At 45.3% G+C, this 16,398-nt stretch overlaps 1 protein-coding gene across 3 annotated transcripts in view; it reads right to left on the bottom strand.

The window, feature by feature from the left end:
• LOC106606141 (RNA-binding motif, single-stranded-interacting protein 3) overlaps positions 1-16,398 on the bottom strand; it is a 219,507-nt gene that overhangs the window by 58,787 nt on the left and 144,322 nt on the right. For all 3 annotated transcript variants that reach the window (XM_045719370.1, XM_045719369.1, XM_045719368.1), the window contains exons 5-6: positions 14,986-15,143; positions 11,753-11,832 (exon numbers count right to left, since the gene is read on the bottom strand). In XM_045719370.1, the coding sequence (XP_045575326.1) occupies positions 11,753-11,832; positions 14,986-15,143 (238 nt within the window). The remainder of the gene's footprint in view (positions 1-11,752; positions 11,833-14,985; positions 15,144-16,398) is intronic.

Below are 16,398 nucleotides of genomic sequence, written 5' to 3' on the forward strand. Positions count from 1 at the left end.
CAAACATCAAATTGAGACTCTGCATGCAGAGCAGAATAACATTCAATTCTACAACCACCTAAAAGGAAGCGATTCCCAAACCTTCCATAACAAAGCCATCACCTACAGAGAGATGAACCTGGAGAAGAGCCCCCCTAAGCAAGCTGGTCCTGGGGCTCTGCTCACAAGTCATGAGAAAACAAAAAGATAATTACTTGACACATTGGAAAGAATTAACAAAAAAATAGAGCAAACTAGAATGCTATTTGGTCCTAAACAGAGAGTACACAGTGGCAGAATATCTGACCACTGTGACTGACCCAAACTTAAGGAAAGCTTTGACTATGTACAGACTCAGTGAGCATAGCCTTGCTATTGAGAAAGGCCGCCATAGGCAGACCTGGCTCTCAAGAGAAGACAGGCTATGCTCACTGCCAACAACATGAGGTGGAAACTGAGCTGCACTTCCTAACCTCCTGCCAAATGTAGGACCATTTTAGAGACACATATTTTTCTCAGATTATACAGATCCACAAAGAATTTCAAAACAAACCCAATTTTGATAAACTCCCATATCTACAGGGTGAAATACCACGGTGTGACATCACAGCAGCAAGATTTGTGACCTGTTGCCACAAGAAAAGGGAAACCAGTGAAGAACAAACACCATTGTAAATAAAACCCATATTTATGTTTATTTATTTTCCATTTTGTACTTTAACCATTTGGTCATCGTTACAACACTGAATATATACATTATATGACATTTAAAATGTCTTTATTCTTTTGGAACTTTTGTGAGTGTAATGTTTAGAGAACAGGCTGTCATTTGGGACACACATGGTGTTTATTTTCCGTTCATCAGAAAATAAATCTGTCCAGGATTAACCGTGGACGAGTAGTTTGCTCTCCACGCTGACATTGGTTTGTTTAGGTAAACACAGCCAACTGTTTGACATGGGATCTCCATGGAAACCAGCGGGAGGAAATAGGAAGGAAGCATCACTGGGAATAGAAACAGAAACATAATCAGCTTAGACTAGCCACTTCCTGTTGGTTTAAAATTGACCTTGTCGTATCACTTCTCTGTGGATTTGTGTTAGTCTGATTGGTTGTTGCTGCTGCTTGGCACTGATGGGGTCTAGTGGGGTCTGGATGGAGCAGGGTGACCAGAACTATCCCCCTGATTATAGCCCCAGGACACCTCAGGGTTAGGAACCCCTGGACCAGTACTATCCCCCTGATTATAGCCCCAGGACACCTCAGGGTTAGAAACCCGTGGACCAGAACTATCACCCTGATTATAGCCCCAGGACACCTCAGGGTTATGAACCCCTGGACCAATACTATCCCCCTGATTATAGCCCCAGGACACCTCAGGGTTAGGAACCCCTGGACCAATACTATCCCCCTGATTTTAGCCCAGGACACCTCAGGGTTAGAAACCCCTGGACCAGTACTATCCCCCTGATTATAGCCCCAGGACACCTCAGGGCTAGCAACCCCTGGACCAGAACTATCCCCCTGATTATAGCCCCAGGACACCTCAGGGTTAGAAAGCCCTGGACCAGAACTATCCCCCTGATTATAGCCCCAGGACACCTCAGGGTTATAAACCCCTGGACCAGTACTATCCCCCTGATTATAGCCCCAGGACACCTCAGGGTTAGGAACCACTGGACCAATACTATCCCCCTGATTATAGCCCCAGGACACCTCAGGGTTAGGAACCCCTGGACCAGTACTATCCCCCTGATTATAGCCCCAGGACACCTCAGGGTTAGGAACCACTGGACCAGTACTATCCCCCTGATTATAGCCCCAGGACACGTCTGGGTTATGAACCCATGTTGTCTCTATAGTAACTGGGTGTTATTCATGTTGTCTCTATGGTAACTGGGTGTTATTCATGTTGTCTCTATAGTAGTGGGTGTTATGTTGTCTCTATGGTAACTGGGTGTTATTCATGTTGTCTCTATGGTAACTGGGTGTTATTCATGTTTTCTCTATAGTAGTGGGTGTTATTCATGTTGTCTCTATGGTAACTGGGTGTTAGTCATGTTGTCTCTATAGTAGTGGGTGTTCTTCATGTTGTCTCCATAGTAACTGGGTGATCTTCATGTTGTCTCTATGGTAACTGGGTGATCTTCATGTTGTCTCTATGGTAACTGGGTGATCTTCATGTTGTCTCTATGGTAACTGGGTGTTCTTCATGTTGTCTCTATGGTAACTGGGTGTTCTTCATGTTGTCTCTATGGTAACTGGGTGTTCTTCATGTTGTCTCTATGGTAACTGGGTGTTCTTCATGTTGTCTCTATGGTAACTGGGTTTTCTTCATGTTGTCTCTATGGTAACTGGGTGTTCTTCATGTTGTCTCTATGGTAACTGGGTGTTCTTCATGTTGTCTCTATGGTAACTGGGTGTTATTCATGTTGTCTCTATGGTAACTGGGTTTTCTTCATGTTGTCTCTATGGTAACTGGGTGTTCTTCATGTTGTCTCTATGGTAGTGGGTGTTCTTCATGTTGTCTCTATGGTAACTGGGTGTTATTCATGTTGTCTCTATAGTAGTTGGTGTTCTTCATGTTGTCTCTATGGTAACTGGGTGATCTTCATATTGCCTCTATGGTAACTGGGTGTACTTCATGTTGTCTCTATGGTAACTGGGTGTTCTTCATGTTGTCTCTATAGTAGTGGGTGTTATTCATGTTATCTCTATGGTAACTGGGTGTTCTTCATGTTATCTCTATGGTAACTGGGTGTTCTTCATGTTATCTCTATGGTAACTGGTTGTGTTGTTAGTTTTTGTATGTACTGCATATGCATATCTTAACTTTACAAATTACGACTAAACTGAGTGTACAAAACATTAGGTACACCTGCTCTTTCCATGACATAGAGCGACCAGGTGAAAGCTATGATCCATTATTGATGTCACTTCTTAAATCCACTTCAGTGTAGATGAAGGGGAGGAGACAGGTTAAAGAAGGATTTTTAAGCCTTGCGACATGGATTGTGTATGTGTGCCGTTCAGGGGGTGAATGGGCAAGACAGAATATTGAAGTGCCTTTGAATGGGGTATGGTAGTAGGTGCCAGGCGCACCGGTTTGTGTCAAGAACTGCAACGCTACCGGGTTTTATCACACTCAACAGTTCCCTGTGTGTATCAAGAATGGTCCACCACCCAAAAGGACATCCAGACAACTTGACACAACTGTGGGAAGCATCGGAGTCAACAAGGGCCAGCATCCCTGTGGAACGCTTGTAGAGTCCATGCCCCAACGAATTCAAGCTGTTCTGAGGGCAAAAGGGAAGGGTGGGAACTCAATATTAAGAAGCTGTTCTTAATATTTTGTGCACTCAGTGTGTATATGGACAGGGGGTTTTCAGCTGTCCCCATAGGCGAACCCTTTGAAAAACCCTTTTTGGTTCAAGGTTAAATCCTTTTGGGTTCTATGTAGGATCCTTTTCACAAAGGGTTCTACATGGAACCCAAAATAGTTCTACCTGGACCCAAAAAGGGTTCTTCTATGTGGACAGCCGAAGAACCCTTTCAGAACCCCTTTTCTCTAAGTGTGTAGTGTACAGTATATACCTATGTTGACGTTAGAAGTGATGACTGCATGTCTGTGTGTGTGTGAGGGATAAGGAGGAGTCAGTGTCCACTATACCGCTGCTATCATCATGATATTAACTGTTTCTACGAAAGGCTTTCGACGGAAGACATGGTCACTACACACTGTATCAAGCTGTCGTTTAAACTCACACCGATATTATTAGCAATACGTTAAAACTCCACATCTTGGTCCCATCTGTGAAGCCGTTTGTCCTGATTCTATGATGAATACCGCTGGGTGTGATGTGTGACTCTTTAAAAGGCATATAAAGATATTTAGTCCTAATGGAGTGAAAGACTGAGATGGAACCCAATGGGTCCCTCTATAGGGAACAGGGTGGAGCAGATGGGTCCCTCTATAGGGAACAGGGTGGAGCAGATGGGTCCCTCTATAGGGAACAGGGTGGAGCAGAGCCCAATGGGCCCCTCTATAGGGAACAGGGTGGAGCAGAACCCAATGGGCCCCTCTATAGGGAACAGGGTGGAGTAGAGCCCAATGGGTCCCTCTATAGGGAACAGGGTGGAGCAGATGGGTCCCTCTATAGGGAACAGGGTGGAGCAGAGCCCAATGGGTCCCTCTATAGGGAACAGGGTGGAGCAGAACCCAATGGGTCCCTCTATAGGGAACAGGGTGGAGCAGAGCCCAATGGGTCCCTCTATAGGGAACAGGGTGGAGCAGAACCCAATGGGGCCCTCTATAGGGAACAGGGTGGAGCAGAGCCCAATGGGTCCCTCTATAGGGAACAGGGTGGAGCAGATGGGTCCCTCTATAGGGAACAGGGTGGAGCAGATGGGTCCCTCTATAGGGAACAGGGTGGAGCAGATGGGTCCCTCTATAGGGAACAGGGTGGAGCAGATGGGTCCCTCTATAGGGAACAGGGTGGAGCAGATGGGTCCCTCTATAGGGAACAGGGTGGAGCAGATGGGTCCCTCTATAGGGAACAGGGTGGAGCAGAACCCAATGGGTCCCTCTATAGGGAACAGGGTGGAGCAGAGCCCAATGGGTCCCTCTATAGGGAACAGGGTGGAGCAGATGGGTCCCTCTATAGGGAACAGGGTGGAGCAGAGCCCAATGGGCCTAGGGAGCAGAGCCCAATGGGTCCCTCTATAGGGAACAGGGTGGAGCAGAACCCAATAGGGAACAGGGTGGAGCGAACCCAATGGGTCCCTCTATAGGGAACAGGGTGGAGCAGAGCCCAATGGGTCCCTCTATAGGGAACAGGGTGGAGCAGAACCCAATGGGGCCCTCTATAGGGAACAGGGTGGAGCAGAGCCCAATGGGTCCCTCTATAGGGAACAGGGTGGAGCAGATGGGTCCCTCTATAGGGAACAGGGTGGAGCAGATGGGTCCCTCTATAGGGAACAGGGTGGAGCAGATGGGTCCCTCTATAGGGAACAGGGTGGAGCAGATGGGTCCCTCTATAGGGAACAGGGTGGAGCAGATGGGTCCCTCTATAGGGAACAGGGTGGAGCAGATGGGTCCCTCTATAGGGAACAGGGTGGAGCAGATGGGTCCCTCTATAGGGAACATGATGCCACTTGGGACGTGACCTAGGTTGTTTGTTGTCTCTCTCTGTCTCCCATCGGGGAGGGAACAAAGAAGGTTATTAACAACAACAAAAAAGGCATTCCATCAGATAGTTCAGTATTAAAAGATAATTCCCCTTCAACCATTTCCTCATTATAATGTTATCTCCCGTGGATGTGATGATGTGGATCTGAGCCAGGCTTTGTGTTGTCACGGAGACACATCAATCATTCTACTGCTCAACACACTTTAATAAACACTTCATGAAAGCAGCAGCTGAAATAAATTCAATTATCACTCTGATGTGGCACTAGGGAACTGTCTCTCTGGGGTGAGAAGAGTCAAGTCCCAGGGCCTGTTTTATAAATGTGGCACTAGGGAACTGTCTCTCTGGGGTGAGAAGAGTCAAGTCCCAGGGCCTGTTTTATAAATGTGGCACTAGGGAACTGTCTCTCTGGGGTGAGAAGAGTCAAGTCCCAGGGCCTGTTTTATAAATGTGGCACTAGGGAACTGTCTCTCTGGGGTGAGAAGAGTCAAGTCCCAGGGCCTGTTTTATAAATGTGGCACTAGGGAACTGTCTCTCTGGGGTGAGAAGAGTCAAGTCCCAGGGCCTGTTTTATAAATGTGGCACTAGGGAACTGTCTCTCTGGGGTGAGAAGAGTCAAGTCCCAGGGCCTGTTTTATAAATGTGGCACTAGGGAACTGTCTCTCTGGGGTGAGAAGAGTCAAGTCCCAGGGCCTGTTTTATAAATGTGGCCTCACATTCATAAATGTTATTGTTGCAACCAGTTGTTGTCGTTAAATCACTCTCCTCTTAGAGAGATACATGAAGCTAACCCTAATGAACCCAGCGGGGAAGTCCTGTCTCTGTTTCCTGGGGCGGCAGGTGGCCTAGTGGTTAGAGTGTTGGACAAGGAACCGAAAGGTTGCAAGGTCAAATCCCCCGAGCTGACAAGGTAGATATCTGTCGTTCTGCCCCTGAACAAGGCAGTTAACCCACTGTTCCTAGGCCGGCATTGAAAATAAGAGTTTGTTCTTAACTGACTTGTTTAGTTAAATAAAGGTATAATAAAAACAAATGATGGCTGCGTCCCAAATGGAAAGCTATTACTGACACGCTCTGGTCAAAAGTAGTGTACTATATAGGGAGCAGACAGAGACAGACAACCTCTCCTCACCCCAGACAGAAAAGTGGAGACATTGTTAAAACAGGACACAAAGGAAGCAAGTGGACAGTATCATGACAGGGTCAAAGTGAGAGAGCAGTGCCATGTACTACAGCTGTAACAACCCCAGTACTGCACCACCTCTGGTCAGCTGACAGGAAACCATCTGTCTACAGGGTAACAGAGAGGACAGATCCCCCATACTGTAACCTCCTACCCCAGTACTGTACCACCTCTGGTCAGCTGACAGGAAATCATATGTCTACAGGGTAACAGAGGACAGATCCCCCATACTGTAACCTCCTAGTCAACCCCAGTACTGTACCACCTTGGTCAGCTGACAGAAACCATTGTCTACAGGGAAATACCAGTACTGCACCACCTCTGGTCAGCTGACAGGAAACCATCTTCAAGGGAACAGAGAGGACAGATCCTCCATACTGTAACCTCCTACCCCAGTACTGTACCACCTCTGGTCAGCTGACAGGAAACCATCTGTCTACAGGGTAACAGAGAGGACAGATCCCCCATACTGTAACCTCCTAGTCAACCACAGAGTTGATGTCTGAAACCCCTCTGTAAAATCCAGTGGAAACCCCAAACTAATAGATAAACACCAGATAAATAAGGGAGATGAATGAACTGAACAGAGCCTAGCTGGGGAGAGGTATTCCCTCTGTGTGTGTCTATAGCAGCAAACAAACCCTGTGGGTTATAGTTAACCTCTTTCTGGCAGCTTGATTTCCCAATTTCTACCAGCCTTAGAGAGCAGAGAGGATCCCAATTTGACGAGTCACCCCACACATCCACACATGCCACTGGAGGCTGTGACAGACTGAATCCTTGTGCTCTCTCTGAGTTGACAGGGCTGACCTCTGGGGTGTAATAGGTCTCACACACACACACACACACACACACACACACACACACACACACACACACACACACACACACACACACACACTTTACACACACACACACACACACACACACACTCTGTCATATAGGCAAACACACGCTTCATAATGAACGCTAACACCCGTCATCACAGAACAGCCATCTGTCGTAATAGGCTAAATCATCTCTGTCATAATAGAGCTAAATCACCTCTGTCATCATAGAACTAAATCACCTCTGTCATAATAGAACTAAATCACCTCTGTCATAATAGAGCTAAATCACCTCTGTCATAATAGAACTAAATCACCTCTGTCATCATAGAGCTAAATCACCTCTGTCATAATAGAGCTAAATCACCTCTGTCATCATAGAACTAAATCACCTCTGTCATAATAGAGCTAAATCACCTCTGTCATAATAGAACTAAATCACCTCTGTTATAATAGAACTAAATCACCTCTGTCATAATAGAACTAAATCACCTCTGTCATAATAGAACTAAATCACCTCTGTCATAATAGAACTAAATCACCTCTGTCATCATAGAACTAAATCACCTCTGTCATCATAGAACTAAATCACCTCTGTCATAATAGAACTAAATCACCTCTGTCATAATAGAACTAAATCACCGCTGTCATCATAGAGCTAAATCACCTCTGTCATAATAGAACTAAATCAAATCTGTCATAATAGAACTAGGGATTCCTGAGAGTGCATTCTGATGAAGATCATCAAAGGTACGTGAATATTTATAATGCTATTTATGATTTTAGATGACTCCAAAATGGCGGGTATCTGTATTGCTGGTTTGGTTTTCTGAGCGCTGTACTCAGATTATTGCAAAGTGTTCTTTCCCCGTGAAGCTTTTTTGAAATCTGTCACAGCGGTTGCATTAAGGAGATGTTTATCTATAATTCTTTGAATGACAGTTTAATATTTTATAAACGTTTATGATGAGTATTTTTGTAAATTGTTGTGCTCATTCACCGGAGGTTTTGGAGGCAAAATATTTTCTGAACATCACGCGCCAATGTAAAATGGGGTTTTTGGATATAAATATAAACTTTATCGAACAAAACATACATGTATTGTGTAACATTGAGTCCTAGGAGTGTCATCTGAAGAAGATCGTCAAAGGTTAGTGCTTAATTTTAGCTGTATTTCTGGTTTTTGTGACGCCTCTCCCGCTTGGAAAATGGCTGTGTGGTTTTTCTTGTTGATGCTCTGTCCTAACATAATCTAACTTTATGCTTTCGCCGTAAAGCCTTTTTGAAATCGGACAATGTGGTTGCATTAAGGACAAGTGTATCTTTAAAATGGTGTAAAATAGTTGTATGTTTGAGAAATTTGAATTATGAGATTCTGTTGTTTTGAATTTGCCGCCCTGATATTTCACTGGCTGTGTCCCGCAGGTGGGACGCTAGCATCCCACGTTGCACATAGAAGTGAAATGTTTTCAAGTTCCAAGTTATATTAGCAACGGTCATCAAAATTGTTAAAACGTTTTTTTTTAAAACAATTCTAATAAATTCAACAATTGGACAATGGAGGAAGGTACTCTAAAAGTTTAGAATGGTTTTTTAAAGTGGTTGTTCCACTGGATATTATAAGGTGAATGCACCGATTTGTAAGTCGCTCTGGATAAGAGCGTCTGCTAAATGACTTAAATGTAAATGTAAATGTTTTTAATCCATCACATATTGACTGAATTATAGCAGTAAACATTTTACTGGCACGGACAAGCGCAGGGATTTTGGTGATCATTCAGATATTCAATGTATTGTCAAATGTCATCTCTGTCAAATGCACTCATACATACATTTTCTTGTTGTATCAGGAATTCATGTAAAAAATATTTTGCGTTAAAATAAAGAAAATGAAATGTGCCTCATTTGCATAAATACACCATGTGGGTGTGCATATATGAATACATTAACATAAAGGGGTGGAGTGTGGCTGCGACCACCAAACACTTGCTCTGTCTATACAGACTTATTCATTACTATTGTTGTCACCTTCTGTTGCATAATTCAACAAGTACGTCAATATCAGGATACCCTCGGATTAAAAATCAACACTCTTGACTCTAGATTACACCGATCTAAACATACTTTACATGATTACCCGTATCTAAACATACTTTACACGATTACCCCTATCTAAACATACTTTACACGATTACCCCTATCTAAACATACTTTACACGATTACCCCTATCTAAACATACTTTACACGATTACCCCTATCTAAACATACTTTACACGATTACACCTATCTAAACATACTTTACACGATTACGCCTATCTAAACATACTTTACACGATTACACCTATCTAAACATACTTTACATGATTACACCTATCTAAACATACTTTACATGATTACACCTATCAAAACATACTTTACATGATTACACCTATCGAAACATACTTTACATGATTACCCGTATCTAAACATACTTTACATTGGTTGATTACACCTATCTAAACATACTTTACACGATTAGACCTATCCCTGGAGATTATACTGTATCTTCTATCGGAGGCCATAGGGAATAGGGTGCCATTTGGGATGTAGACCCTACTGTATCTTCTACCAGAGGCCATAGGGAATAGGGTGCCATTTGGGATGTAGACCCTACTGTATCTTCTACCAGAGGCCATAGGGAATAGGGTGCCATTTGGGATGTAGACCCTACTGTATCTTCTACCAGAGGCCATAGGGAATAGGGTGCCATTTGGGATGTAGACCCTACTGTATCTTCTACCAGAGGCCATAGGGAATAGGGTGCCATTTGAGATGTAGCCCCTACTGTATCTTCTACCAGAGGCCATAGGGAATAGGGTGCAATTTGGGATGTAGACCCTACTGTATCTTCTACCAGAGGTCATAGGGAATAGGGTGCCATTTGGGATGTAGCCCCTACTGTATCTTCTACCAGAGGCCATAGGGAATAGGGTGCCATTTGGGATGTAGACCCTACTGTATCTTCTACCAGAGACCATAGGGAATAGGGTGCCATTTGGGATGTAGACCCTACTGTATTGTAGTACATCTCTGTTCAGTATAGTCATGTTATTCCACTGTCTGTGGCTAATCGTACAGGTTTCCTGTATCCCCATCTCATTCAGTCTGGTTACGGGTCTCTATGAAGACTACCTGCTTGCCGAGTCCAAATGGGTACGATCAGTTACACCTTCCAATGCATAGGCTACACACACTTCACACACACACACACACACACACACACACACACACACACACACACACACACACACACACACACACACACACACACACACACACACACACACACACACACACACACACACAAAGGAGGCTGGCGGTGTCCTGGGAGTATCAGACAAAGATAGATTGAGTGATCCATCATGCACCTGTCTTCCTGTCTGCCACACAGATACACCTCACAAATCATATCTCTAGATCAGAGACCGCTCGACAATCTACTGCGCTCTCTCTGTCTGTCTGTCTTCCCCTCTATCCCCTCATCTCTCTTCCCTCTATCCCCTCATCTCTCTCTCTAGCTTCCCCTCTATCCCTCATCTCTCTCTCTCTCTCGCTATCCCTCTCTCTCTCGCTATCCCTCTCTCTCTCGCTATCTCTCTCTCTCTCTCTCGCTATCTCTCTCTCGCTATCTCTCTCTCTCTCGCTATCTCTCTCGCTCTCGCTATCTCTCTCGCTATCTCTCTCGCTATCTCTCTCGCTATCTCTCTCTCTCTCCCTCCTCCTGTGGTTCTGAATAAAACATGGAGGTTGTGCTCTGAGCCAGAAGGACAGCCCATGGAGAGAGAAGTGCCATCAGACACAGCGCAGTAGGAAACTGAGCTCAGCTTGAGCCAGACAGGAACCATCATGGAGGCATGAGGACCCCAGGCTGACAGGTTAGGACGGCTATGTGCCTGCGTGTAAACCAGGGTTCTGCTTGGGGCGTTTACTGCTGTGTTTATAGGGAAGGGGATAGCTTGTTGGCTGCAGGCGATGTCAGAGACTCAGTTACTTTTGGATTCATTGACACACTTGTAAAATCATCAGAGGTACTTTCAGGACACACAGCACAGGTTTCTCTAGGACTCAGAGCTGAGGTTAAAGGTCCAATGCACCCGTTTTAATCTCAATATCTTTTGGGTAACAATTAAGCACTTTACTGTGATTGTTTTAAATTAAAATTGTAAAAAAAAACAACAGAAATAGCTTTTTTAGCAAAGAGCAATTTCTTAAACAGGAATTCTGCTAGGACTGTCTGGGGGGGGGCTGAAGAGGCAGAGAGGTTTAGAACTCTCTTTCTTATTGGTCTATTCAATAATTTGGTGATGTCACCAGGCAGGCCAAAACTCCATCCCACCAAAACAGGCTGAAACAGCTTTTTCACTTAAAAGGGCATTATCATCATTTTCACTATTTCACAGTATTATTCCAACCTCATAGTGTGCAAATATATATATACAACACAGGAAAATGAAATTTTTTAATGACACTGGGCCTTTAAGTTACAAATCTAAGCACTTTGAACACAACACCCCAAAAAGACTGTTCCTCATACCTGGTATGCCTGGTGGAGTCTTCAGAAACTTTCCGTTGAAATGTTGAATCACCACGTCACACTTCTCTGTCGACTCCATCCTGAGGGGGAGGGGGGGGGGGCAGAGAGAGGGACAGAGAGGGACAGAGAGAGACAGAGAGAGGGACAGAGAGAGACAGAGAGGGACAGAGAGGGACAGAGAGAGGGACAGAGAGAGAGAGAGAGAGAGAGAGAGAGAGAGAGAGAGAGAGAGAGAGAGAGGGACAGAGAGAGCGACAGAGAGAGAGAGAGAGAGAGAGAGAGAGAGAGAGAGAGAGGGACAGAGAGAGCGACAGAGAGAGCGACAGAGCGAGGGACAGAGCGAGGGACAGAGCGAGGGACAGAGCAAGGGACAGAGCAAGGGACAGAGCAAGGGACAGAGCAAGGGACAGAGCAAGGGACAGAGATAGATCATGATGAGAAAACAGAAAGATAATTACTTGACTCATTGGAAAGAATTAACAAAAAATCTGAAACTAGAATGCTATTTGGTCCTAAACAGAGAGTACACAGTGGCAGAATACCTGACCACTGTGACTGACCCAAACTTAAGGAAAGCTTTGACTATGTACAGACTCAGTGAGCATAGCCTTGCTATTGAGAAAGGCCGCTGTAGGCAGACCTGGCTCTCAAGAGAAGACAGTCTATATGCACACTGCCAACAACATGAGGTGGGATCTGAGCTGCACTTCCTAACCTCCTTCCCCAATGTATGACCATATTAGAGACACATATTTCCCTCAGATCACACAGACACAAATCCAATTTTGATAAACTCCCATATCTACTGGGTGAAATATCACTGTGTGACATCACAGCAGCAAGATTTGTGACCTGTTGCCACAAGAAAAGGTCAACCAGTGAAGAACAAACACCATTGTAAATACAACCCATATTTATGTTTATTTATTTTCCATTTTGTACTTTAACCACTTGCACATTGTTACAACACTGTATATAAATACATAATATGACATTTGTAATGTCTTTATTCTTTTGGAACTTTTGTGAGTGTAATATTTACTGTTCATTTTTATTGTTTATTTCACTTTTGTTTATCCATTTCACTTGCTATGGCAAAGTAAACATATGTTTCCCATGCCAAGAAAGCCGCTTAAATTGAGAGAGAGAGAGAGAGAGAGAGAGAGAGAGAGAGAGAGAGAGAGAGAGAGAAAGAGGGAAAGAGGGAAAGAGGGAAAGAGAGAGAAGAGAGTTTCAGTCAGGTCAAACACACTAACAGGCCTTTCCTGTGGGTTGCTTAAGGAAACAGAAGAGGAGGGAGAGAGGGAAGGAGGAGGAAAGGAAGAGAAGAGGATGGGGACTGGATGTTGTTTCCTTTGTCCATTGAAAGGCTCCATTCACCGCTCTGCTCTCTGCTCTACGACGCAGCTTCTTTGTGAGGGCCCGTTCATCTGTGTTCACCCAATCATGTCCGAAGGGCTAATTATCAGCTGAGCTTGGCTCAGGTAGTCAGAGGGTGATGCCAGAGAAATATTTCTCTAGTCGTTCTCTCAGGGAGTCAGCGGGTGATGCCAGAGAAATCTTTCTCTAGTCGTTCTCTCAGGGAGTCAGCGGGTGATGCCAGAGAAATCTTTCTCTAGTCGTTCTCTCAGGGGGTCAGAGGGTGATGCCAGAGAAATCTTTCTCTAGTCGTTCTCTCAGGGAGTCAGCGGGTGATGCCAGAGAAATATTTCTCTAGTCGTTCTCTCAGGGAGTCAGCGGGTGATGCCAGAGAAATATTTCTCTAGTCGTTCTCTCAGGGAATCAGAGGGTGATGCCAGAGAAATATTTCTCTAGTCGTTCTCTCAGGGAGTCAGAGGGTGATGCCAGAGAAATATTTCTCTAGTCGTTCTCTCAAGGAGTCAGCGGGTGATGCCAGAGAAATAATTCTCTAGTCGTTCTCTCAGGTAGTCAGAGGGTGATGCCAGAGAAATATTTCTCTAGTCGTTCTCTCAGGGAGTCAGCGGGTGATGCCAGAGAAATCTTTCTCTAGTCGTTCTCTCAGGGAGTCAGCGGGTGATGCCAGAGAAATCTTTCTCTAGTCGTTCTCTCAGGGGGTCAGAGGGTGATGCCAGAGAAATCTTTCTCTAGTCGTTCTCTCAGGGAGTCAGCGGGTGATGCCAGAGAAATATTTCTCTAGTCGTTCTCTCAGGGAGTCAGCGGGTGATGCCAGAGAAATCTTTCTCTAGTCGTTCTCTCAGGGAATCAGAGGGTGATGCCAGAGAAATATTTCTCTAGTCATTCTCTCCAGCCACTGACCCTTAATACAGAGAGGCCAGACCAGGAAAAGACACACCTGAATAAAGAGGCTTGGCTGGGTTTCTAATCGCTGGCACATTCCAGAGGCAGTGGTGTAAAAATACTTTCAAGTACTACTTAAGTAAAAAAAAATTGGGGGGGGGAATCTATACTTTACTTTGCTTTTTATATTTTTTGACAACTTTTACTTTTTCTCCACTACATTCCTAAAGAAAATAAGTACTTTTTACCTCCATACATTTTCCCCAGACACCCAAAAGTCCAATTCACAACCCTGGTCATCCCTAGTGCCTCTGATATGATGGCCTCAATACACACAAATGCTTCATTTGTAAATGATGTCTGAGTGTTGGAGTGCACCCTGGATATCAGGAAATTAAATTAAAAAACAAGAAAATGGTGCCGTTTGCTTAATAGAAGGAATTTTAAATGATTTATACCAGTTACTTTTACATTTGATACTTAAGAATATTGTAACAATTACATTTACTTTCGATATTTAAGTATATTTTAAACAAAATAATTTTTGGACTTTTACTCAAGTTGTATTTTACTGGGTGACTCATTTTGACTATTTTCTATGAAGGTATCTTTACTTTTACTCAAATATAACAATTGAGTAGTTTTTCCGGCACGGTCCAGAGGGAACTGAGAAGGACTCTCCATAAGGGGACAGTCAGGGGGACTAAGGTCACAGGAACAAGGTGAGGAGACTCTACATTCACTCCGGGGGCCTGATACAGAGTCCAGATGAAAACGCACAAAATTACAATTTGACAAATACATTTTAAATTGATGCCAATGGGATTTGAGGAAATTCAAGTTCAGCGTGCGTATTTCAAATCAGAACATCACCCAGTGTGTGTGTGTGTATGTTTCTGCATATATATGTGTGTGTGTGTGTGTGTGCGCATGTTTCAGCGTATGTGTGTGTGTGAGTGTGTGTGTGTGTGTACCTGGCGAAGCCGACTCCTCTGCTGACCCCGTTGGCGTCCCGTAGTACCCGTGTTGAGATGACGTGACTGAACGGTTTCAGCATGTTCTCCAGCTCCTGCTCATCCATGGATACAGGCAGGTTGGAGATGTACAGGTTAGTAGGGTCCTGTTCCTGTTGCTGTGGGGGGGGGGGACATAGAGGGAGAGAGAGAGGGGGAGAGAGAGGGAGGGAGAGAGAAAGAGATAGAGAGGGAGCGAGAGAGAGGGAGAGAGGGACAGACGGAGGGAGAGAGAGAGAGAAAAAGAGGGAGAGGGAGAGGGACAGAGAGAGAGCGAGATAGAGGGTTAGCACTAATCCATGGATACAGGCAGGTTGGAGATGTACAGGTTAGTAGGGGTCCTGCTCCTGTTGATGGGGGGTACTGGACAGTACCACCAGGCGGCGCTCACTGGGCAACACAGGCGGCGCTCCACTGGGCAGTACCACAGGCGGCGCTCACTGGGCAGTACCACCAGGCGGCGCTCCACTGGGCAGTACCACCAGGCGGCGCTACACTGGGCAGTACCACCAGGCGGCGCTTCACTGGGCAGTCCCACCAGGCGGCGCTACACTGGGCAGTACCACCAGGTGGCGCGCCACTGGGCAGTACCACCAGGCGGCGCTACACTGAACAGTAACACCAGGCGGCGCTCCACTGGGCAGTACCACCAGGCGGCGCTCCACTGGGCAGTACCACCAGGCGGCGCTCCACTGGGCAGTACCACCAGCGTGATGGTGTTGCAGAGTAGCATCTCATCCCTGTCTCATGGGATCTGATCTGATACTGATGTCATTGGATTTCTAGCTGTTATTCCGCTGGCCATCCAACCAGCCTCACCAATGTCATGGCCAGTCTTACTACTTAGACAGGACAAGACAGGACAGACAGGACAGACAGATACACAGACAGGACAGACAGATACACAGACAGATACACAGACAGACAGACAGATACATAGACAGACAGACAGATACACAGACAGACAGACAGATACACAGACAGACAGACAGACAGACAGACAGACAGACAGACAGACAGACAGACAGACAGACAGACAGACAGACAGACAGACAGACAGACAGACAGACAGACAGACAGACAGACAGACTCCGAGTGACAGGTGAGAGGGGGACTGTGTATCCAGCAAAACTATTCCTGTGTTGTTCTGCTGCGCGCACACACACACACACACACGCACCACTAGCTGAGGACGAGTTAAGCAGACAGTCTCCGAGGACACACAATCTCTCTCTCACCTGTCACTCTCTCTGGTATTGTGTGTGTCTGTATGTGTGTGTGTATGTGTGCGTGTGTGTGCCTGTAAATGGGTGTGTGTGTGTGTGTGTGTGTGTGTGTGTGTGTGTGTGACAGAACACAGGAATAGTTTTGTTG

The sequence above is a fragment of the Salmo salar genome, chromosome ssa05 (assembly GCF_905237065.1).
Source record: "Salmo salar chromosome ssa05, Ssal_v3.1, whole genome shotgun sequence".
Taxonomy (NCBI): Eukaryota; Metazoa; Chordata; class Actinopteri; order Salmoniformes; family Salmonidae; genus Salmo; species Salmo salar.